The 24,975-nt window shown below is 46.9% G+C and overlaps 1 protein-coding gene across 1 annotated transcript in view; it reads left to right on the top strand.

Annotated features, from left to right (window-relative positions):
- PROK1 (prokineticin 1) overlaps positions 1-24,975 on the top strand; it is a 369,657-nt gene that overhangs the window by 144,273 nt on the left and 200,409 nt on the right. The window contains exon 2 of the mRNA XM_086923595.1: positions 5,688-5,813. Within this exon, the coding sequence (XP_086779721.1) occupies positions 5,688-5,813 (126 nt within the window). The remainder of the gene's footprint in view (positions 1-5,687; positions 5,814-24,975) is intronic.

The raw sequence follows: 24,975 nt of genomic DNA on the forward strand, positions 1-24,975 counted from the left end.
GTGCCCCATGGGAACAGTCCAGTCCGAACTACAACAGCCATATCTTTCCCAGACCGGAATCAAGCATCCGAGGACCGGACCGGTTTCGAGGTAACACCTCTCATCAGCCCGGCTAGCTTGACTCCAGTGGTGTGGAGGCTCTGGGACCCACGTCTGAGCTACCCCAGTACACTCAGGGAGAAAATTACAAAAAACTAATTTGATGGACAGAATGTAGATCAATGTCTTACATTCACCCCAGTACAAGGATCTGGGCCTAAATCCATCGTTTTTTGCACTCCACACCACCCTGGGTCAGATAATGGCTTTATGCAAATCAGCTCTGACCCTGTGCCCCATGGGAACAGTCCAGTCCGAACTACAACAGCCATATCTTTCCCAGACCGGAATCAAGCATCCGAGGACCGGACCGGTTTCGAGGTAACACCTCTCATCAGCCCGGCTAGCTTGACTCCAGTGGTGTGGAGGCTCTGGGACCCACGTCTGAGCTACCCCAGTACACTCAGGGAGAAAATTACAAAAAACAATTTGATGGACAGAATGTAGATCAATGTCTTACATTCACCCCAGTACAAGGATCTGGGCCTAAATCCATCGTTTTTTGCACTCCACACCACCCTGGGTCAGATAATGGCTTTATGCAAATCAGCTCTGACCCTGTGCCCCATGGGAACAGTCCAGTCCGAACTACAACAGCCATATCTTTCCCAGACCGGAATCAAGCATCCGAGGACCGGACCGGTTTCGAGGTAACACCTCTCATCAGCCCGGCTAGCTTGACTCCAGTGGTGTGGAGGCTCTGGGGCCCACGTCTGAGCTACCCCAGTACACTCAGGGAGAAAATTACAAAAAACAATTTGATGGACAGAATGTAGATCAATGTCTTACATTCACCCCAGTACAAGGATCTGGGTCTAAATCCATCGTTTTTTGCACTCCACACCACCCTGGGTCAGATAATGGCTTTATGCAAATCAGCTCTGATCACTGATGACATCACTGATGACAACATCCAGTGACTGTATGTTTCTGTAAAGTTAAAATATGTCTTACATATTGAAGAATGAGTGGATGTATAAGTGTCTGGATGAAGGATTTAGTAGGTGCATGACTGACTGTATGAGTGAGTGATTAAATGTGTCTTACTGAGTGCATGGGTTAGTGACTAAACTGTCTTAATTTGTGCATCATTATGTCTGTTGTTCTGTAAACTGCTGCATGTGTTGATCAGTAGCTATATGAGTAACTATATGGGTTATTGATTGGTTGCCCAAGTATTTGTATGGGAGACTGAGTGTGTGTGTGGGTGGCTGGGAGGTGTATGACTCTGTGCATAGATGTGTGAGCAGTTGATTCACTAGATGTATGGGTTCAAAAGTGCATGTGGAAACAGCTGTATGGGCGGTTGACTGTGTGCATGAGTGTATTGGTGAGTGAATGGATATCTCAGTGCTACATGTCAAAGTAAGTACATATGTAAAACACAGTACATGTGAGAGTTGACATATATAAAAATCTGTGCATAAGAGCCAGTGAATGTGTGAGTGGATGTATGGATCATTGTGAACTTGTATCAGGGATTGTATAAGAGAGTAAATATGTGTTAGTATATGTTTGAATAAGTAAGGTGTGTATAACTGTATAGTTGAGGAAATGGAGGTGTGATTGATTCTGTGCATGACTGACTAGGTGTGTGAGTAACTCCATGGATGAGTGACAGTCTGTGAGTGTCTGTTTACACTGAGTGTATCTAAGGTTATATTAGAGTCTGAAGAGGTTCATCGTATTATCACATGAATGATGTCATCAGTGATGTGATAAGTAATGTCAAATGAGATGTCATCAGTGATGTCATTTGAGATGTCATCAGTGATGCCATCAGTGATGTCATTTGAGATGTCATCAGTGATGTCATCAGTGATGTCACTGACCATGTCATGAATGATGTAATATGTGACATCATCAGCAGTGGATTGCGGGTGCGCGATATATAGTTAGTGCAACTAACTATATATGGGAATTTCAATGGTTTTGTGCGAGTAAAATTAGGTTTTGTAAATGCTAATCCCTAACTATATATGGTCTATAACCTATGGTTTTTTCAGTGAATTTTCAAGGTTTTGTAAATGCTAATTCCTAACTATATATGGTCTATTACCTATGTTTTTTTCAGTGAATATATTTATATTTATATAAATATATATATATATATATATATATATTTATATCGTGGTGCAGTCCCCTTCACTGCTAAAGTGATCTAAACTCAGCTTGCCTCTTACCAACTATGGTGTGTCACAGACTTATATTAATCAGTTGATGTAGCCTTGTATGTTGTAGTATATATACTCGAGTTTGTGCTCCTTGCTGTGTGTTTATCAATGATTAAAATAGGAAGTTAGTGCTATTTTAGTTATTAAATAGTATGACTAACTTAAATAGGTAGTTTTTTTAATTACCATAAGCAAATATTTAAATAGGGGCAAACATTTATTTAAGCAATGTGTTGAGTTTCGTGTGCATTGCATTTCTGAGATCATGTAAAACAGAGAAATAAGGTAAACTGAAGAGAGAACTGAAGGAAGAGGAGCAGACTCTCTTACCCAGCAATCGAGGGCCTATTAATGGGGCAGTAGTTCACTGAGTTAAGACACCTTCTGTGCAGACTACACAGTGTCTCAAAATGAGAGCTAAGACAAATACTGCAGCTGAAAAAAAAAATATGATAGACCAAAACAATATGGAACACAAGGATAAATATATTTTTAACAGAGTTAAAAGCCCACAATGGTCCGCATGAAGAGCAGAGTGCAGAACCAGGGGGTAAAATCAGATAGAGGTAATACCATTTGGTCTTTACCTTCCAAATTTAAATTTTTGGTAATAGAAAATATCTATGTGTCAGGGTAACACAATTATCACGTATTCTAATATTTTTACCTTTACTGTTTCAACAACTATTTGTCAGTGGTATTGGGAGGGGCAAGTGTTATGTGCTCTGACTCGGTTTCATCATGTCACAGATGTGGCTAAAATTCATCATATAGTGTTTTTACCGTAAAGCTCATATTGGGCATAAGCAGTAACATATGCCGAAAGCAGACGTCTGCAATATTGTGTGGCAATGAGTAGCAATATTCCTCAATGATGGTAAATGGTAATGACAGAAAAATACTGCACACACTTGTTATCTCTACAAAATACAGGATGTTTAGATTTTGCAATTAGATCCAATGTAAAACTTAAATAACACATGTTTGACATTGATTATAATTCAATTACAGCAATTAAAACCTTGTGCATGGTAAAGAGATGCAGTTAATGATTTTGTCTCGTTTTACCCCAACTAAGGTGCATATCAGCAAGGGCAGACCGACTCCATGTCTCCATCTTGTTCCTATGGGAAGATAGGCTGGTATAATGGTACACAGCCTTCCCCATTCTGTCCTATGGGCAAGATGGCCTTTCAATAGTAAAAAAACGAAATTGACTGTATTTCACTATTAGAAAATGTTACCCACATCAGTACATGTCCTACCTTTCACATACACTGTCCCCTGCCCCGGGGGGTGCCTTGGGCCTACTATAGGGGTGTCCAATATGCATAGAAAGGGAAGGGTAGGGCCTCGCAAGTGTGGGCACTTGTCAGGACAACATGGCAGTTCAAATACTGCGCACAGGCACTGCGGTGGCAGGCCTGAGACACCATTTTAGGGCTACTCATGTGGATGGCACAATCAGTGCTGCAGGCTCGCTAGTAGCATTTGTATTACCAGCCCTGGCACACGCAGTGCACTCTACTAGGGATCTTACAGGTAAAGCAAATATGCCAATCATGGAGGACCAATCATGTTTAATAATTTACACAGGGAGCACTTGCCCCTGGCCACCGATTAGTGGTGACCAAAGGGCCCAAAGCATTTAAACCAGCAAAAGTGAAATCCAGCATAGCATCAAAAACACAGGAGGCAGAGGCAAAAAGTCAGGGGTAACCACGCCAAGGATGTCAGGACTAACATATCTCATTAGAGATGCAACGCTGGGTATTAAGAGAAAGGGCGAAGAAGCATGGATTCACGCGTTAGCGTGTCCTTGCTAATAGGGCGTTGAAATTATCGCTGCTTTTTGTCCGAAAACCGACGCTAAAGCGGCGATAATTTTAACTCCGGCCCTTGCTGATATGCCCCTAAATTCTTTATTAACATAAAGCTTCAGGAGTTAGTGTTTATCACGCTGCTTGAGTATTTGGAAGTACATGCTAAGTTTTCTTTGTAAACCAAAGGAATGTTTGTATTACATGTGTGTAGAAAATACATGTTGTTCTGAGACGTTTTCCTTTCTCCAGTGAGTGTCATTGGGCTCGAGTTAGAAAATGCCTTCACTTTGCAGTCAGAGTAAGGAAAATCACACAGAGATCTTCATGTTAAGATAGTCAGCAGCTGTTTCGACAAACATTACCTAAAAACACACCCAGCACTAACAAGAAGAAAAACAGTGCATAGTGGCCACTACACAGGGTCACTTTCCATCTAATTTTCATCTAAAAATATTCATGTTATTCCAGGGGTGTTGCTATACTTCCTACTTCGCGTGCCACTGTGGAGGGGGTGGATGGGAGAGGGAATGGGGTGTGTCCTTCCTCCGCCAAAGTTTGACGAGGGGCAAAAATCCACTCCATGTGTACTGTTAAGCTATGCAGGTTGTTTTACATGATAAATTGCCAGTCGTTAAGAGGCCTTGTTGCAAATGTCTCTGGTTCACGGAGAGGAAGATAATATAAAATATGTTTATGACTTTCTCTGAGAGCCCTCTGTGACTTGGACGAAAGATGCCCGTCGCTTTGAAAGCCTCAGCCTAAGAATGGATTTATGCTTGCAATCACTGTATGGAGTCTTGCTAAGGCATGCTTATTTATTGGTGTTTGCTGAAACAATTTCCACCAGGCTCTGATTTACAAGGCTGTAGCTTGGTCAGAAACAGGTGGGAGGAGAGGGAGTTTCAGATTTCCAAATAATCAGGCTGGGATTGTCTTTTTAGCATACACTATCTGAGAAGCAGGGCATGATGGGATCTTAAGGGGCAGTGGAAAGGGAGAACAGTGTGGATTGTTAGTGGTACTTCAAGAAAAATATTTTGAAAAAAACCCAACATTTTTGAAGAAATGCAAGGGAGAGGTAGTGTGTGTGTTGTAGTCTGTGTGTGCATGTAAAAATCCTAGATTAAATCCAACAGACACCTCACCATACCCAACTGAAAGCACCTGCCCTCAACTATTTTCTTCAGAATACATTTATTAGGGAGGATGTAACACCCCAAACACACCCTGAAGCTACGCCCCTGCTGATTTAAGGTGTGTGTTCTGTTTGCAAGGAGAAATGTAACATTCTAATTTTAACTGGTATTTCACCCCTCTGGCTCCATACGCCTCCAGCCTTCAGGTCTGTGCCTCATTATGAGGTCCCTGAGTTTAGGCCTGCTAAGTTAATTACTACTGCATTTCTAAATTACAAGATGTCGTTTTCTTCTCTGATGCTTATGTAATATTTGCGATTTGTTTACTGAGTTTCACTCATCGTAATCATGATTATACCAAGTATGCCTTATTCTATACGAAACTACAATATATATAAAAAATATATATATTTTACCATGTCGATAACTGTCATGTCTATTCAATTTTCTCCCAGGCATGCGAGAGAGATTTGCAGTGCGGGGCTGGAACCTGCTGTGCCATCAGCCTGTGGCTGCGAGGGCTTCGAATGTGTACCCCGTTGGGGCAAGAAGGAGAAGACTGCCACCCGTTCAGCCACAAGGTATTGGAACATATTTTCCTGCTGTAACTCTGAATTGGCCAGGTGGCATATGAAACCTCTGCAACATTCTCAAGTTCTAAAATTATATCAAATGTCTTGAATTGTGCACAGGCACCGAAAGGAGGCATGCATACATTTTTGTAGCATCGGGCTTTCTAAAATATATATACACAAACGGTATAATTTTGAGAGTTTATTGCACGACCTGCAGATAGCACAGCTCTGAACCTCTGTAGTTCCTACACTTATTCACAAAAGTATGTGCCCATTAAATCCTGATGTGTCTCGTACCTGGATTAACCGGCCAAATAAGGAATACACATTGTGTGGGTATTGAAATGACACTTCAGGGGTCCTGCAGTATTAAGTTCAAATCTTTGTTGACAGCACGTCAGCCACAGCATGGCAGATATGCTCATTCAGCACCAGCTAACTCGCATGGAGTTTAGAGTTAGGAGGGGAAGAGCACAGAATGCAAACTAGAGAACATTTCATATTCTCCTATCATCAAGTTTGCCAGCAGTGCGAAACAATTTCAGTACTTAAAAAAAGATTTTTAAAAGTCGATAATTTTCTTGTAAATAAAGGAGACCTAATAACATAAAAATCACCAACTTATATATCTTGACTTGAAACAGCTTTCTGAAGATCAAAATTCTTCCTTTGATCCCTTCACACTTTTCATCCTTGATCTTCCCATTGTCAATCTCCCATCGAACACTACTCTCCTTGTCTAACTCATCCTGTCTGGAGAGAGACTTCTGTGCTTCCCTTTCTTGCTCTCTCTGAACAAATAAACTTTTCATCAATTCATCCTTTCAGTTCCTACCTATACTTCTCTCCAATTGTATACATTACCTTATCGCTCTGTTAAACCTCTCCACCGTACAGTTTGCTTCTGCATGATATAAAGTACATTTTCTATTCCTTATTCCATTGGAGTCTCAAAATCCCTCCATTTCTCTCAAATTAAGCCTAAAACCACTGTCAGTCAGAATACACAAACGTTACTCAGAAAGTCTGTGAATCTTTTAGTCTCAATACTGTACACAAATGCTAATTCTTACCCAATGAAAAAAAAAACCGATTAACAAACACAAGAAGAAAGGTATGTGATTTTTCTCCTTTTAGCTGGCCTAAATATCCAACTAAATATCTTACCATGATTAATAACGTAACTTTTTAATCTTCTTTGGTGGTGTCTTAACTTTGTACATCTTGTCTTCATTCATGCATTCACAACAATCTTGGATCAGTTTCTCTATTTGGGTATCCATGCCAAGCTTGATAACCTACATTTCACATTCACACAAACGAAGGACATCCTATCTTTATGAGGGTCTGGTGGACTCAGAGGAGAGATGAGTTGCCTACATTTGCATCCTCCTGTTTATAGTATGAAACACAGCAAGGCAAATAAGACAAAGAGGGGTCGATATTGGGATATTCCACAATTTTGCTAGACCATATAGACCTCGATAATTACTTTATGTGGTCAATGGGGGACCCTAATCAAAACTCTTATGAATCATTTAAAAAATGTGAAAGGCATGGCCCCACACACCCTCTTGGTATCATACTTCATCATCAGCCACCCTACCATGGCACTGCATTCTCTAGTGGTGTATCGGCTTCACCAGTGAGGTTATTGGGAGCCTATATAGATGAGGGCTGAGGTGGGATTCACACAAAGATAAAATTTACAAATCTCTGGCATCTTCACTAAAGAGCTATCTTTATTCAGTTGTGAGAGTTCAAAGAATTGAAAAACGACCATACAAACAGCAGGAAATCTTCACCTCCAAGTTTTTATTATGTAAATATAATTTTCAATAAAAATTTACTGAAATAAAAAAAAATGGTCAATTTGGTAAAAGCAGCCTGAAAGTATCTGGGAAAATTGTCCAGAGTGAGGTAAATACATATGTGGAAAACTCTAAGTATTTCCTTGATTAGTATCCTACCTCTATGCACTTGGTCTAGTTAGATTTTCAAAATCACTCTGAATCTTAAATTAGTACTTGCAGTTTTCGCTTTCTGTGATATGGCCTCAAAATCACTAAAGCTTTAGACAGTTGGATAAATATTTCCAGAGCCTCCAGTGAAGCCAGATAGACTATATTTGAAAGGAAATCCATTACCACTCATATTCGTTCATATTAATGTAAGCCTTTGAATTAAGATATATCAGTCAGGAGATCAACCATGCAAGCCAGGTTCACAACAGAAGAAAGGTATGTGATTTTTCTCCTTTTAGCTGGCCTAAATATCCAACTAAATATCTTACCATGATTAATAACGTAACTTTTTAATCTTCTTTGGTGGTGTCTTAACTTTGTACATCTTGTCTTCATTCATGCATTCACAACAATCTTGGATCCGTTTCTCTATTTGGGTATCCATGCCAAGCCACCTGTAACGTTACCTGATTCTTGCTTGATAACCTACATTTCACATTCACACAAACGAAGGACATCCTATCTTTATGAGGGTCTGGTGGACTGAGAGGAGAGATGGGTTGGCTACATTTGCATCCTCCTGTTTATAGTATGAAACACAGCAAGGCAAATAAGACAAAGAGGGGTCGATATTGGGATATTCCACAATTTTGCTAGACCATATAGACCTCGAAAATTACTTTATGTGGTCAATGGGGGACCCTAATCAAAACTCTTATGAATCATTTAAAAAATGTGAAAGGCATGGCCCCACACACCCTCTTGGTTTCATACTTCATCATCAGCCACCCTACCATGGCACTGTATTGTCTAGTGGCGTATCGGCTTCACCAGTGAGGTTATTGGGAGCCTATATAGATGAGGGCTGAGGTGGGATTTACACAAAGATAAAAGTTACAAATCTCTGGCATCTTCACTAAAGAGCTATCTTTATTCAGTTGTGAGAGTTCAAAGAATTGAAAAACGACCGTACAAACAGCAGGAAATCTTCACCTCCAAGTTTTTATTATGTAAATATAATTTTCAATAAAAATTTACTGAAATAAAAAAAAATGATCAATTTGGTAAAAGCAGCCTGAAAGTATCTGGGAAAATTGTCCAGAGTGAGGTAAATACATATGTGGAAAACTCCAAGTATTTCCTTGATTAGTATCCTACCTCTATGCACTTGGTCTAGTTAGATTTTCAAAATCACTCTAAATCTTAAATTAGTACTTGCAGTTTTCGCTTTCTGTGATATGGCCTCAAAATCACTAAAGCTTTAGACAGTTGGATAAATATTTCCAGAGCCTCCAGTGAAGCCAGATAGACTATATTTGAAAGGAAATCCATTACCACTCATATTCGTTCATATTAATGTAAGCCTTCGAATTAAGATATATCAGTCAAGAGATCAACCATGCAAGCCAGGTTCACAACATTACTGCTGACCAAGACCGAATGATCCAATTTCGAACATAATTTAGGGAGAATTTGCAAGTTTATATCGGAGTGCAGGGGCATAACCACTTGTGAAATGTATGGTATTGATCTTTTTATGATGGAACAATACATTTAATTTCATTTCCCTAGCTCTGATCTTCCCCTTTTCTGAGCTCCATATAAGTTCTATTCAATAAATAACCCCTCTGCTCCCTGCCTCCTCTGACCACTCAATATCCTCTCGGCCCCCTGTCCCTTCTGCTCACACATTACTGATTCTGCTCCCTTTGAACACAAACTGCCTTCCCATTCCATCCCCTGCCTGATGAGACACTGCTCTTTCCTCTCACTGCTCCTTCTGCTCATACACTGTAGTGTACTGCTCAGCCAGGATGTATGACGTGAGTGAATGTGGAATGTTAGAATGTTGGATGGATGTGTTCAGTTGCTGAATTGGCTGAGCAGGACTAGGACCGCTCCTGGTGGGGCTCTCTTTATCAACACTTAAAATAAATTCTACATCATTTTAATTATCAATAATGGACTTGTTTGTGTTCATTACATTGGCGACGTTTTGGAAACGCCCTGCGCGTCAACTTTCAAGCTACCTCTACTTACAACCATTCAGAAGCAGCAGCTCAACTCTCCTGGCACTACGAGCCCCACCAGTGACCTATCACCGGTCGCCCTCAACTCCAATAGTGCCACTTTCTACTCCTACAGATCCTGCTACCTCCCAGCTTGCCCACAACACCTGCCTGCATACCAGCTACTGCGACACCGATCGTCCTCTTCTGATGCTGTGTTTGCCGTGCTGTGTTTTCGCTGTTTCTACAGCTATAGCAGGAAAAGAAAATCTCAAAATCGGCAAGTGTAATGTCTTTTTGATGTGACAGCTTCAGTAGGAACCGCTTCTCAGGTGAGCCCACCCTCCTTTCAAAGTGACTGCCAGAGTGTCCTTTGCCTACTTCGACACCTTCTCAAAGGCAACAGATTTACGTAGAGCACCAGATATTCAATCTCTACACTATCGGGTGAGCGCTGTCATTTTATTTTATTTATTATTACCCTCATGTTTGTCCATACAACATGGCAGTTCAACCGCCCTGCCTATTTCAAACTGCGCTCGAGCTTCAGAGCGAGCGCACGCTCTGCGAACATGCAATCTCACCTGTCTCCCGTGCCTCTCTGACCTCGTCATCCTTCTCTATGACGTGTCAGCTTTCCTTCCTCATGAATACTTTGCAGCTGATTTGAAGCACGCTGATTCCAAGAGCCACCCGGCATTTCTCACGTCGACGTGCAGCCCTTTCAGATTGATCACCTCATTTGCAGCCAGCCAACTTGTCACCTCTACGTCATTTCTACTTTCTTATTACAGCGATAGGCAAGCTTTGCTTTATACTTGCCCATCGCATTTCAGCATTAGCATCACAGCGATGGGCACGCTCTGTCTACTTCTTCAGAGATTATCAAGGATCCCTGGCTTGCCTTTTTACCTACAATTCTACTCACATATTTTTGTCTTCGTGGATCCCTCGCAGGTACTGTTTCATTGCTTCAATTTTTAAACCTGCTTCTTTTCCTCATTGTTTTTAAGACAAGCCGTCTCATTTGGAAACTTTTCACATCACTTCGATCTTCTGTTTCTCCAACTACTGTACTTTAATGTTTTAAAACACTGCCATCTAGCGGTTAATTTTCACCTCTGCACCTTCAAAAGGATTACAGCTTTTCTCCGTTTTAATACAGTCTTTTCAGTGTTTCATTCCTCAGACCACGGTGACTACTTTATTTGTTTTATTTTATTATTTTCATTCCTCATTTTTAGCAGAGTGTCACCATGTTTTTGTGTACCATGCCCTTTACATTCTGCTATGTTAATTATCATCCATGATCAAAATATGTACTTAATTGTATTTTTACTATTTTGTTTACAGCATATTCACTTTTATATACATGTAATATTTACATCTTATTTTACTACTATGTTCTTTGCATTTTAACTTTTGCAAATCACTGTTTGTGATTCTTCACTTTTGTTAAGTGAATTCCATTTCACTACATTTCAGCATGCACTTTTCCAGTTGCACATGCTTATTCTTTCATGTGGTCATTCTCCACATCCATTTTCAGCATGCATTTTTCCAGTTGCACATGCTTATTCTTTCATGTGGTCATACTCCACATCCATTTTCAGCATGCACTTTTCCACTGTTCATTACATACACCTAATCTCTGCTCCCTGCATCTTCTGCTCACACATTGACACTCTGTTACCTTCACCTCTGATCAATTATTGTCTTCTCTGCCACTTCTTCTCACACACCTCCCCCTCTGCACCCAGCCTTATCTGAACACTAACTGCTCTCTCTACTCAATGCCCTCTGTGTTCCTATACTTCCTGTGAGAAGTTGGCCCGATATGCAGCGTTCGCTATTCTAGCGACCACTATGCATCGGTCCAAACGACCCTTATGGTGATTGGTTGTAAGTCAACCTTAGACCAGCTATCCTAGTAGCGTGGATGCGAGCAGTCTTCGGGCTAAACTCTAGAGGGCGTGTTAAGCCAGCTGTTATACCATCACATACCCCTTGAACACCAAGTGAAAGGACACCACACAAGTGTTATGAAAATAAACAGTATATTTATTAGAATCACAACAGCCCTGTACTCTTTATGAGGATAGGGTACTAAGCACAGAACAAAACTCTTAGGAAAATACTTCAAGTGCACAATTAAAACAAGTGCCCGAGGGCACGGAAAGTTCTAGTGGTCTCGGGCGGACCCGATAAGGCAAGTCGGAAGCGAGGGACTCGGGACCCTAAAGTAAGGAGGCTATGCAGGCACCGAAATGCCGAAGTTACCTAGCCACGAGGGCTGCGGCTGCACAAGTCTTACAGGCGTCGGGGGTCTTCGCTGCCGGAAGAAAAGGAGTTGCTGGCCGGCGACCAGTGACGAATAGTTTGTAGAGATCCAAGCCTGGATCAGTGATCGATGATATCTGAAAGCAGAGGGGACCAAGTTCGTACTACTAGCCAGTAGTCAGAGGGTACCAGGAAGTCACCGGTTGGCCGTCACCTCGACTAGGTGAGTGGGCGACGCTAGGCTCTGTAGTCTCACGGACCAGGAGGGGTTGTCGGCGACCAGGATGGAGGTGCGAGCTGTCCCACGAAGGTTGATGCTGTCGCCGTCGCTGGGCCCAGGATTGGGGCAGCAAGCCTTGGCAGATTTCAGGGCCACGTGGTGGGCCTAAAATGGCGTCTTGAGTAGACCAGGAGGGTCCGGGGTGCTCCTCTCGTAGAAGGGGGCAAAAAGGCTGGTCTGGAGCAACCAGACCAACAGCGTTGATTGTCGGATGTCGTCAAGAAGGGCACAAGCCAGCGGCTAGTGACCAGACAACGTGCTGAACAGCAAAGCAGAAGGGCCCCACGCAGATCGTGGAGATGCTGGGAGACTGCACTTCGATGCTGGAGCAGCTCAGGGTCGGGGCTTCTCGGACCCCAGAGCACTCACCAGAGGATTCCTTCGGTGGTTGTGCTGGTTAAGAAAGCGTGCAGGTTTTGATGATGGCCGGTCCCTCGAGGTCTCGTCGCACCCACAGATCTCAGCTGAGCTGACGACGTGGGTAGAGCTTAGAGGTGCCAGGGAAGCCGGTTCTTCGTCGAGCTGGGCAGTCGGATTCCTGAGGAAGGACTTGCAGCAAACCGCAGAGTTCTTAGATGGTGCCTGTGGGTGCAGGGTGACTACTCCTTAGCCACAAGGGAGAAATCTTGAGAAGAGTCTCGAATGTCCTTTCGTAGAAAGTAGTTCTTGATTCAAAGATGATCTAATTTGGAAGGGTCCCCGCTCCGGCCTTTATCCTAAAGAAAGGGGTGGGTACATGACTAGGTCCTGCCCTAGGGGTGGGACCAAGAAGGGGGGTAGTTACACCCCTCTCCCCTGCCGGACTTTCCCCAGGTCAGGGGCTGCGCGCCCCTGGAACTGGTTCTAACCGGCAGATGCGTAGTGAGCACCGGGGTGCCACTCCGCAGTCACCTTCTCGTAAAGCCCTACCTACCCAGAATACACAAACCCTGTCTGGGACGGTGCGAACACCGCCCTGGACAGGAAACCCTTTGTCCAAGCTCTCCTCGCTGGAAGGACTCCCAGCAGCAGGAGGTCAGACTCGTGTCTGTGGTGGCAGCATCCATTTTGTGGAGCTGAGGCTTTAGTTAACTTTAACCGGGGTTCACAGTTACGTACATGTCGTGTCCCTCTAGAAGGGCGGAATGCTAACCTCGTCGCCAGGATTGGTGAGGGGGCAGCATCCCGATTCGTATGACACCTTACTCGACATGTCTTGATAACGCTATACCGAAGTTACCGATGTGATACGCGTTATCATGGAACAGCCATTGGGTCTTGGTTCCGCAAGCTGCAACCGGGCTTGGCTCGTGCCAGAGCCCAATTCACACGGTTCCATGCACTCTGCCTTCAGGATTGTCAAGGCCTGCCATAGGAGTGACTGATAGGAACTCGGGTGTCCATTTTAGGGTTAGATATAGGGATACTATACCTAAAGCAAACGAGCGAGTACGCTACGTTGCCCCAGCTGTCGTGCAGCCAGTTGTGCCAGATTTAGATGGCCATCCAGGGGTGGCATAATACATGCTTCAGCCCCTGGTAGGCCCTGGGTGCACCGATGCCCTGAGTTACAGGGTCTGACAAGGTGGCCCAGTTCCAATTGGGTAATGCACCTAAGGTACACACATCAATTTAGTGAGAGAACAGCTAGGCTGTGGGTCTGATTAGCAGGCCCACAGCCCGAGAAAGTCGTAAACCAGTGAAACAAAAGCAAAAATTCCGGGTGATCATAGGATTGCAGACCCTACTCTCCTACATGACCCCCCCCCCCCAAACGTTGGGACAATAAGCTAACCTTGACCAGGTGAGTCTTCTTGTTCTAAGTGGAAATACCTGGAGAGCCCATCTGCATTGCCATGATCAGTGCCAGGTCTATGCTCCACTGTGAAGTCCATCCCCTGTAGGGAAATGGACCACCTAAGCAGTTTGGGGTTTTCACCCTTCATCTGATTTAGCCATAGGAGGGGCTTATGGTCGGTCTGAATCTTGAAATGAGTGCCAAACAAGTATGGCCTCAGTTCCTTCAGGGCCCACACCACAGTGAAGGCCTCCCTCTCTATAGCTGACCAATTTTTCTCTCTGGGGGTCTGCCGTCTGCTTATAAAAGCAATGGGCTGGTCATTACCATCGAAATTCAGTTGAGATAGAACAGCTCCCACACCCAACTCAGAAGCATCTGTTTGGACAATGAATGGTTTGGAGTAGTCTGGACTCTTGAGGATAGGTGCCGTGCACATGGCCTGTTTTAGGTCATCAAATGCTTTTTGACAGCTCGCTGTCCACTGAACCTTCTTTGGCATTTTCTTACTCATCAGTTCATTAAGCGGAGTCACAATCGATCCGTAATTTCTGACGAACTTCCGGTAGTAACCAGTCAGGCCCAAGAAAGCTCGAACCTGAGTCTGGGTGGTTGGAGGAGCCCAGTCCCTGATTGACTGTATTTTGCTCTCCAGTGGTTGAACCTGACCTCCACCGACAAGGTGGCCCAAGTATACAACCTGTGTCTGCCCTATCTGGCACTTGGTGGCCTTGATAGTGAGACCTGCTGCTTGCAGTGCCTCTAACACTTTCCGCAGGTGGACCAGGTGATCCTCCCAGGTGGAGCTAAAGACAGCAATATCGTCAAGATACGCCGCACAGAAGTCATCCAGCCCAGTGAGAACGTGATTCACCAATCGTTGGAAGGTGGCAGGTGCATTTTTCAAACCAAAGGGCATTACCACGAACTGATAATGCCCACCAGGGGTAGAAAATGCGGTCTTAGGCTTGGCGTCCTCAGCTAACCTGATTTGCCAATACCCAGCTGTCAGGTCAAACGTACTTAAGTAGTTGGCCGAAGCCAATCTATCGATAAGCTCGTCTGCCCTTGGTATTGGGTGGGCATCAGTCTTAGTGACTGCATTGAGACCCCTGTAGTCTACGCAGAACCTCATCTCTTTCTTACCGCCCGGGGTGTGAGGTTTCGGCACTAGAACTACGGGACTAGCCCAGGGGCTGTCCGAGGGTTCAATGACTCCCAGCTCCAACATTTTCTGCACTTCACTTTTGATGCAGTCTCTAACGTGATCGGGCTGCCTGTAGATCTTACTCTTGACGGGCAAGCTGCCACCAGTGTCAACCTCATGGGTACACCAATTGGTCTGACTGGGTGTTAGAGAGAGCATATACCGGAAGGATTGAAGAACCTGCTTACAATCTTCCTGTTGATGTTCGGAGAAGCTGCCACAAAAGACAACACCGTCTACCGATCCATCGTCAGGATTCTGAGTGAGCAGGTCGGGGACAGGCTCACTCTCCTCCTCCTGTCCCTCATCTATGGCCATGAGCAAACTCATGTCCTTCCTGTCGACATATGCTTTGAGCCTGTTGACATGGAGCACCCTGTGGGGGCTCTGGGGAGTTCCAAGGTCTACCAGGTAGGTGACCTCTCCCTTTTTCTCCAGGATGGTGTAGGGCCTGGACCATTTGTCCTTGAGTGCTGCTGGGGCCACTGGCTCCAGCACCCACACCTTCTGTCCGGGCTGGTAAACAGTCAAGACAGCCTTTTGGTCATGCCAAGCTTTCTGGAGTTCTTGGCTGGCCTTAAGGTTTTCGGATGCCTTCTCCATGTACTCAGCCATCCGCGAGCGGAGACCAAGCACATAGTCCACTATGTTGGTGCAGGCTTTTTGAGAGGTCTCTCCGATCCTTCCTTCACCAAACACAGGGGTCCTCTTACAGGATGCCCGTACAAAAGTTCAAAAGGGCTGTAGCCAACCCCCTTCTGTGGGACTTCTCTGTAAGCGAATAAAAGGCAGGGAATCAGGACGTCCCATCTACGCCGAAGCTTTTCCGGTAGTCCCTGAATCATCCCTTTTAGGGTCCTGTTGAATCTCTCAACAAGCCCATTGCATTGTGGATGATAGGGTGTAGTGAACTTGTAGTTGACACCGCATTCCTTCCACATAGCAGTTAAGTAGCTCGACATGAAGTTTGCACCTCTGTCGGAGACGACCTCCTTAGGGAAGCCCACTCTGGAGAATACTCCAACTAGGGCTCTTGCCACCACAGGGGCTGTAGTGGTCCTAAGGGGAATAGCTTCAGGATACCTGGTGGCATGATCCACTACCACCAGTATAAACTTGTGCCCTGATGCTGTTGGTGGTTCCATGGGACCGACGATGTCGATCCCCACCAGTTCAAAGGGCACCCCCACCACAGGCATTGGTATAAGGGGGGCCTTTGTCGTGCCACCTGACTTACCACTGGCTTGGCAAGTGACACAGGAGTGGCAAAACTCCTTGGTATCTTCGTTCATGTGAGGCCAGTGAAAGTGCGAGACAAGTCTGTCCCACGTCTTCGTCTGGCCTAAGTGACCTGCTAAGGGAATCTCGTGGGCCAAGGTAAGGAGGAAACCATGCTGAGACAAGGGGATAACCAGCCTCCTGGTCATGCCAGGCTTGGGGTCTCTTGCCTCAGTGTACAGGAGTCCATCTTCCCAGTATACCTTGTGGGTACCTGTGGCATTCCCAGCAGCCTCAGCAGCAGCCTGCTGTCTGAGGGGTTCAAGGGAAGGGCAGTCTAACTGGTCCTTCCCCAGGTCTTCTCGTGTGGGTCCCCCTGAGCCCAGAAACTCAACTTGATCAAGTTCGAGTTCTTTAGGTTCAGTTTCCCGCAATTCCTGGAGGTCAGCCTCCTCTGAGACTTGATCCTCGACCTGGGGCAAGGGGGAAGGTGAGGCCTTAACCCGACTGCTCTTCTTCTTGGGAGGTGTCTAGTCCGTTGTTCCAGGATCCAGCACCTGTTCAGTGGGGCATCGTCTGACCTGTGACCTGGTCACAGCAAACACATGTGCTGGCAAGCCTAACATTTCCATGTGAGTCCGTTGCTCCACTTCCGACCATTATGATGACTCCAAATCATTGCCCAACAAACAATCCACTGGGAGGTCTGAACTAACGACAACCTTTTTCTGGCCATTTACCCCTCCCCAGGAGAAAGCAACAATCGCCAAACTATGACTGGTAGTGACGTTGCTGGCATTGGTCACCAGGAATTCTGTACCTGGCATGATCTGTCCAGGGTCCACAAAGTTAGGCGTCACCATGGTGACACTGGCACAAGTGTCCCTATAGGCCTGAGCCATTCTTCCATTAATTAAAGGCGTCTGTCGGTATTTGCCCAAAGTATTGGGACTGACATCAGGGGATATATCCACATCCCCCGTACAGACAAGGACAGCCTGAGTGAGTGTACCAACTAAGTTGTCACACCCCTCAGAACCCAAGGTTAACCCAACTAGTCCCTTGGGAGGCGCACTACTACTGCTGGCTGTACTAGGGGGCACAGGTGCCTTAGGGGCTGCAGTAGCAGGAGTCTGCCCTCCTTTCTTGGTGCACTCACTAAACCAGTGAGTTTTACTTTTACAGTATTGGCACCACCTTTCCGATTGGCCTTCTTGATTCTTCTTTTTCTGGGAAGCCTGACCACCCCCCCCCTCTTTGGGTTGTTGGGGACCTGTCGAAGACTTCTGGTCAGTTTGTTCCCCTTTCGAATCTTTACCCTTCTGGTCTGCTTTCTTCTGACCACCCTGGTTCTGGCGCTGGTTTTGCTTAACCCTTGTTCTGACCCATCTGTCTGCCTTCTTCCCCAATTCTTGGGGAGAGGTCAGATCCGAGTCAACAAGGTGCTGATGCAACAACTGGTTCTGACAATTGTTTAAAATTTGTTCTTGCATTATCAAATTATAAAATCCTGTGTAATCAGTAACCTTACTGCCCAGCAACCAGCCCTCCAAAGCCTTAGTGGCACAATCAACGAAATCAGACTAGTCCCGAGACTGAGTTTTCCGGGTATCCCTGAACAGCAACCTGTACTGCTCAGTGGTTAGGCCGAACCCATCAATCAGTGTGTTCTTCAGGACCTGGTAATTGTTAGCATCCTCGACTCTAGTAATGAGGAGCTTATCTCTACCTTTACCTTCAAAGGAGAGCCACAAGATAGCTGCCCACTGACTCTGGGGGACGCACTGTACAGTGCAGGCCCGCTCCAAAGCAGTAATCCATTTGTGGATGTCGTCCCCTTGCTTAAAGGGGGGCACTATCTTATTCAGGTGCTTAGTGTCTAAACTCCTGGGTTCCCGTGGGGGAATGCTGCCACCAGTGGGAATTGTCCCACTCAATTCTTGCTCTCTAGCAAAGGTGAGTCTTTCTTTGGCTAGGGCAAGTTCTTCCCTTTCGATCCGCAGATTGACTTCCCGCTCCTTTGCTTCGTACACTCTCCTCTGAGGGGACGTCATCCCTCTTCGAGCAGAGCCTCGAGAGCCATTGGTTCGAACAGATCTGTTAGAACCTCTCGATAGAGATCTAACTTGCCCGTTCCCAATGTTAAGCTGGCCCGAGAGAGGCCCCAGGGGTCTCCTAGTACCATTCTCGTGCCGGCTTAAGTTGTCCTGGGTTAGCTGGCTAACTATGACTGGACCTTTGTCTGCCTCATCCCCAGATGTCTCTGGCTCCTCGTCCTCCTCTTCCCCTTCTGCGGAGAGATGGATAAGGTCAGGGTCACCTCGGGTTCCCTCGAGGGGGGGCATATCCATTCCTGGATGAGAAGGGTCGGTGTTACCCGCCCTCCTTGCATCATAAGTCTCCAAGAGACCAATCAGAAACGGAATGGTAGGGTTTGCACCCTGTTTTAGCTTCCGAGATGTACAGATCTGTCGCATCTCATGGAAGCTAAGTGCAGCATATCTGGAGGTGACCTGTGGAAGGTCGACTGACACAAGGGGAGACTCAGAGTTTCCTCCTTTGTCTGACATGCTGCTTCTAGTGTGGTGTAAGTGATGCACCTACCTACACTATATGTTTACCTACTGATCCCTTGCTAAGAGTTGTAGCCAAGGTGTGCTAAGCCTTGAGGAGCTACAACAGCTTGTTCAGTAGAACTCAGAGTATTCTAAGCTAAGTTATATGTACCTGGAGTACTTATGCGATCTTTCACAAGATATTCTTAGGATACGCGTGGTAAAACAACAGCAAGCTCAAATCCCAACCGCTGCTCACCAATGTGAGAAGTTGGCCCGATATGCAGCGTTCGCTATTCTAGCGACCACTATGCATCGGTCCAAACGACCCTTATGGTGATTGGTTGTAAGTCAACCTTAGACCAGCTATCCTAGTAGCGTGGATGCGAGCAGTCTTCGGGCTAAACTCTAGAGGGCGTGTTAAGCCAGCTGTTATACCATCACATACCCCTTGAACACCAAGTGAAAGGACACCACACAAGTGTTAAGAAAATAAACAGTATATTTATTAGAATCACAACAGCCCTGTACTCTTTATGAGGACAGGGTACTAAGCACAGAACAAAACTCTTAGGAAAATACTTCAAGTGCACTAATAAAACAAGTGCCCGAGGGCACGGAAAGTTCTAGTGGTCTCGGGCGGACCCGATAAGGCAAGTCGGAAGCGAGGGACTCGGGACCCTAAAGTAAGGAGGCTATGCAGGCACCGAAATGCCGAAGTTACCTAGCCACGAGGGCTGCGGCTGCACAAGTCTTACAGGCGTCGGGGGTCTTCGCTGACGAGCCAGGAGCTGGAAGAAAAGGAGTTGCTGGCCGGCGACCAGTGACGAATAGTTCATAGAGATCCAAGCCTGGATCAGTGATCGATGATACCTGAAAGCAGAGGGGACCAAGTTCGTACTACTAGCCAGTAGTCAGAGGGTACCAGGAAGCCACCGGTTGGCCGTCACCTCGACTAGGTGAGTGGGCGACGCTAGGCTCTGTAGTCTCACGGACCAGGAGGCGTTGTCGGCGACCAGGATGGAGGTGCGAGCTGTCCCACGAAGGTTGATGCTGTCGGCGTCGCTGGGCCCAGGATTGGGGCAACAAGCCTTGGCAGATTTCAGGGCCACGTGGTGGGCCTAAAATGGCGTCTTGAGTAGACCAGGAGGGTCCGGGGTGCTCCTCTCGTAGAAGGGGGCAAAAAGGCTGGTCTGGAGCAACCAGACCAAGAGCGTTGGTTGTCGGATGTCGTCAAGAAGGGCACAAGCCAGCGGCTAGTGACCAGACAACGTGCTGAACAGCAAAGCAGAAGGGCCCCACGCAGATCGTGGAGATGCTGGGAGACTGCACTTCGATGCTGGAGCTGCTCAGGGTCGGGGCTTCTCGGACCCCAGAGCACTCACCAGAGGATTCCTTCGGTGGTTGTGCTGGTTAAGAAAGCGTGCAGGTGTTGATGATGGCCGGTCCCTCGAGGTCTCGTCGCACCCACAGATCTCAGCTGAGCTGACGACGTGGGTAGAGGTCAGAGGTGCCAGGGAAGCCGGTTCTTCGTCAGCTGGGCAGTCGGATTCCTGAGGAAGGACTTGCAGCAAACCGCAGAGTTCTTAGATGGTGCCTGCGGGTGCAGGGTGACTACTCCTTAGCCACAAGGGAGAAATCTTGAGAAGAGTCTCGAATGTCCTTTCGTAGAAAGTAGTTCTTGATTCAAAGATGATCTAATTTGGAAGGGTCCCCGCTCCGGCCTTTATCCTAAAGAAAGGGGTGGGTACATGACTAGGTCCTGCCCTAGGGGTGGGACCAAGAAGGGGGGTAGTTACACCCCTCTCCCCTGCCGGACTTTCCCCAGGTCAGGGGCTGCGCGCCCCTGGAACTGGTTCTAACCGGCAGACGCGTAGTGAGCACCGGGGTGCCACTCCGCAGTCACCTTCTCGTAAAGCCCTACCTACCAGAATACACAAACCCTGTCTGGGACGGTGCGAACACCGCCCTGGACAGGAAACCCTTTGTCCAAGCTCTCCTCGCTGGAAGGACTCCCAGCAGCAGGAGGTCAGACTAGTGTCTGTGGTGGCAGCATCCATTTTGTGGAGCTGAGGCTTTAGTTAACTTTAATCGGGGTTCACAGTTACGTACATGTCGTGTCCCTCTAGAAGGGCGGAATGCTAACCTCGTCGCCAGGATTGGTGAGGGGGCAGCATCCCGATTCATATGACACCTTACTCGACATGTCTTGATAACGCTATACCGAAGTTACCGATGTGATACGCGTTATCATGGAACAGCCATTGGGTCTTGGTTCCGCAAGCTGCAACCGGGCTCGGCTCGTGCCAGAGCCCAATTCACACGGTTCCATGCACTCTGCCTTCAGGATTGTCAAGGCCTGCCATAGGAGTGACTGATAGGAACTCGGGTGTCCATTTTAGGGTTAGATATAGGGATACTATACCTAAAGCAAACGAGCGAGTACGCTACGTTGCCCCAGCTGTCGTGCAGCCAGTTGTGTCAGATTTAGATGGCCATCCAGGGGTGGCATAATACATGCTTCAGCCCCTGGTAGGCCCTGGGTGCACCGATGCCCTGAGTCACAGGGTCTAACAAGGTGGCCCAGTTCCAATTGGGTAATGCACCTAAGGTACACACATCAATTTAGTGAGAGAACAGCTAGGCTGTGGGTCTGATTAGCAGGCCCACAGCCCGAGAAAGTCGTAAACCAGTGAAACAAAAGCAAAAATTCCGGGTGATCATAGGATTGCAGACCCTACTCTCCTACACTTCCCCTCTCATCTTCCTGACAATTTTGCTCATACAGTGCTTCTCTTCTCCATGCCCTCTCTGAACTCTCATTGCTCTCTCTGCTCCCCACCTATTCTGCTCACACACTGACCTCTCTTCCATTTCTCCTCTGAATGCTCACTGCCCTTTCTGCTCCATTCCCCATCAGGTCACACACTGTTCCCGGTGAACATGCAATACCGTGTCTCCACCCTCCCCTTTCTGCTCAAACATTGTCCCTTCTGCTTGCACACTGCATTCTCTGCTCTGTGCCAGCTGTAGTTGCACACTGTAAAATCATACGCTGGTGTCTCTGCTTCCTGCCCCCCCTTGCTCACATACTGCTCCTCAGCACTCACACTCCCTGTGAGAAGGTGGCCTGATATGCAGTGCTCACTATTCTAGTGAACACTATGTATCAGTCCAGCAACCCTTATTGATGATTGGTTGTAAGTCAACCTTATAGACCAGCTATCCTAGTAGCGTGGATACGAGCAGTCTAAGGCTAAAGACTCGAGAGGGCGTGTTAAGCCAGCTGTTATACCACACATATACCCCTTGAACACCAAGTGAAAGGACACCACACAAGTGTTATGAAAATAAACAAGTTATTTATTAAGATTCACAACAGCCCTGTACTCTTTATGAGGACAGGGTACTAAGCACAAAACAAAACTCTTACGAAAATACTTAAGTTAGCACAGTATATACAAATGCCCGAGGGGCACGGAAAACCATATACTCTGAAAGTGGAATGCGAAATTACTAGCAGGTAAGTACAGTACTAATAGGCTTTGGAATCGCTAGATCTTGACTATAGAATCTTCAGATTACTTCTAGGAGACCCAGGGGACTCGGGTGCAGAGTGTGCACTCTCACGCGTGATGCGGGACAAAGTCTATGGTAGCTAGTAAAGACGAAGTTAGTGTTCTCGGGCGAACCCGACCTGGTAGGAGGAAAACGAAAGTGGATTCTGACCCTTGGATAGTGAGGCTATGCTGGGGCACCGAAATGCCAAAGTTACCTAGCCCAGGGGCTGCAGCTGCATAGGTCTCAAAAGACGTCGGGAATCCTCGTAGACGGACCAGGAGCCTGGAAGAAAGAAGTTGCTGGCAGGCGACCAGTGAAGAAAGTTCGATGGATCCAAGCCTGGATCGATGAAAGATGACACCTGAAAGCAGAGGGGACCAAGTTCGAGACTACTAGCCAGTAGTCAGGTGGCACCAGGAGGGCACCGGATGGTAGTCACCTCGACTAGGTGAGTGGGTGACGCTGTGCTCGCAGATCTCACGGACCAGGAGGCGTTGTCGGCGACCAGGATGGAGGAGCGAGCTGTCCCACGAAGATTGAAGCTGTCAGCGTCGCTGGACCCAGTATTGGGCAACAAAGCCTTGGCAAATTCAAGCCCACGCGGTGGAGTCAAAATGGCGTCTGGAGTGGACCAGGAGGGTCCGGGGTGCCTCTCTTGAAGAAGGAAGCAAGGGCCAGTCTGGAGCAACCAGACCAGCAGCAGTGATGTCGTCGGGCGTCGTGTAGAAGGCCACAAGCCAGCCGGCTAGTAGCCACACAGCGCGGTGAGCACGCAAAAGCAGAAGGGCCCCACGCAGATCGTGGAGATGCTGGAGGGCTGATCTTCGGTGCTGGAGCTGCTCAGGGTTGGGGCTTCTCGGACCCCAAAGCACTCACCAGTGGAGCACACGGTGGGCTTGTTGCAAAGAAGTCGTGCAGTCTTGGCGATCGTCGGTCCCTCGAGGTCTCGTCGCACTCACAGTTCTCAGCTTTGCTGTAGAGGTGAGTAGAGGTCAGAGGTGCCAGGGAAGCCAGGTCTCGTTGAGCTGGGTCGTCGGATTCGTGAAGAAGGACTTGCAGCAGACCGCAGTGTTCTTAGGATGGTGCCCGCTTGATGCAGGGTGACTACTCCTTAGCCACAAGGGAGAATCTTGAAGAAGAAATCTTGATGTCCTTTCGCAGAAAGTCGTGTCTTGATTCCAAAGATGATCTAATTTTAACAGGGGGCCCGCTCCTATCTTTATACTAAAAAAGGGGGCTGACCCGGTGACTAGGTCCTGCCTATGGGTGGGACTAGGAGGGGGGTGGTTACACCCCTCTCCCATGCCGGACTTCCCCAGGCCAGGGGCTGGTGTGCCCCTGGAACTGGTTCAGACTGGCCTATGCGTAGTGAGCACCGGGGTGCCACTCAGCAGTCACCTTCCTGTAAAGCCCTGCCTACCCAGGATACACAAAACCATGTCTGGGACGGTGCTAGCACCGCCCCTGACAGGAAACCCTTTGTCCAGGCTCCCCTCGCTGGAAGGACTCCCAGCTGCAGGGGGTCGGACTCGTGTCTGTGGTGGCAGCATCCATTTTGTGGAGCTGAGGCTTCGTTTAACTTTAACCGGGGTTCACAGTTACATACATGTCGTATCCCTCTAGAAGGGTGGAATGCTAACCCCGTCGCCAGAATTGGCGAGGGGTTAGTATTCCAATTCGTATGACACCTTACTCGACATGTTTTGATAAAGCAATACCAAAGTTAGCATTTAACCGCGAGGATTATAATGCACTTAAGAGTATATGGTATGCGTTATCATGGAACAGCTATTAGGACTTGGTTCCGCAAGCTGCAGACAGGCTCAGCTCATGCCAGAGCACCATCTCACACGATTCCAAGCACTCTGCCTTCAGGATTGTTAAGGCCTGCCATAGGAGTGACTGATAGGAATCTGTGTGTCCATCTTAGGGTTAGATATAGGTATACTATATCTACAGCAAAGGGTGATTACACGACTTTGCCCCAGCTGTCATGCAGCCAGTTGTGTCAAATTTAGGAGGCCAGCCAGGGGTGGCATAATACATGCTTCAGCCCCTGGTGGGCCCTGGGTACACCTATGCCCTGAGTTACAGGGTCTGATAAGGTGGCCCAGTACCAATTGGTAAATGCACCTAGGGTACATGTTGTAATTTAGAGAGAGAACAGCCAGGCTGTGGGTCTGATTGGCAGGCCCACAGCCAGAGAAAGTCGTAAACCAGTGAAACAAAAGCAAAAATTCTGGGTGATCATAGGATTGCAGACCCTACTCTCCTACATGACCCCCCCCCCAAACTTTGGGACAATAAGCTAACCTTG

Source organism: Lissotriton vulgaris, chromosome 5 (genome assembly GCF_964263255.1).
Source record: "Lissotriton vulgaris chromosome 5, aLisVul1.2, whole genome shotgun sequence".
Classification (NCBI taxonomy): Eukaryota; Metazoa; Chordata; class Amphibia; order Caudata; family Salamandridae; genus Lissotriton; species Lissotriton vulgaris.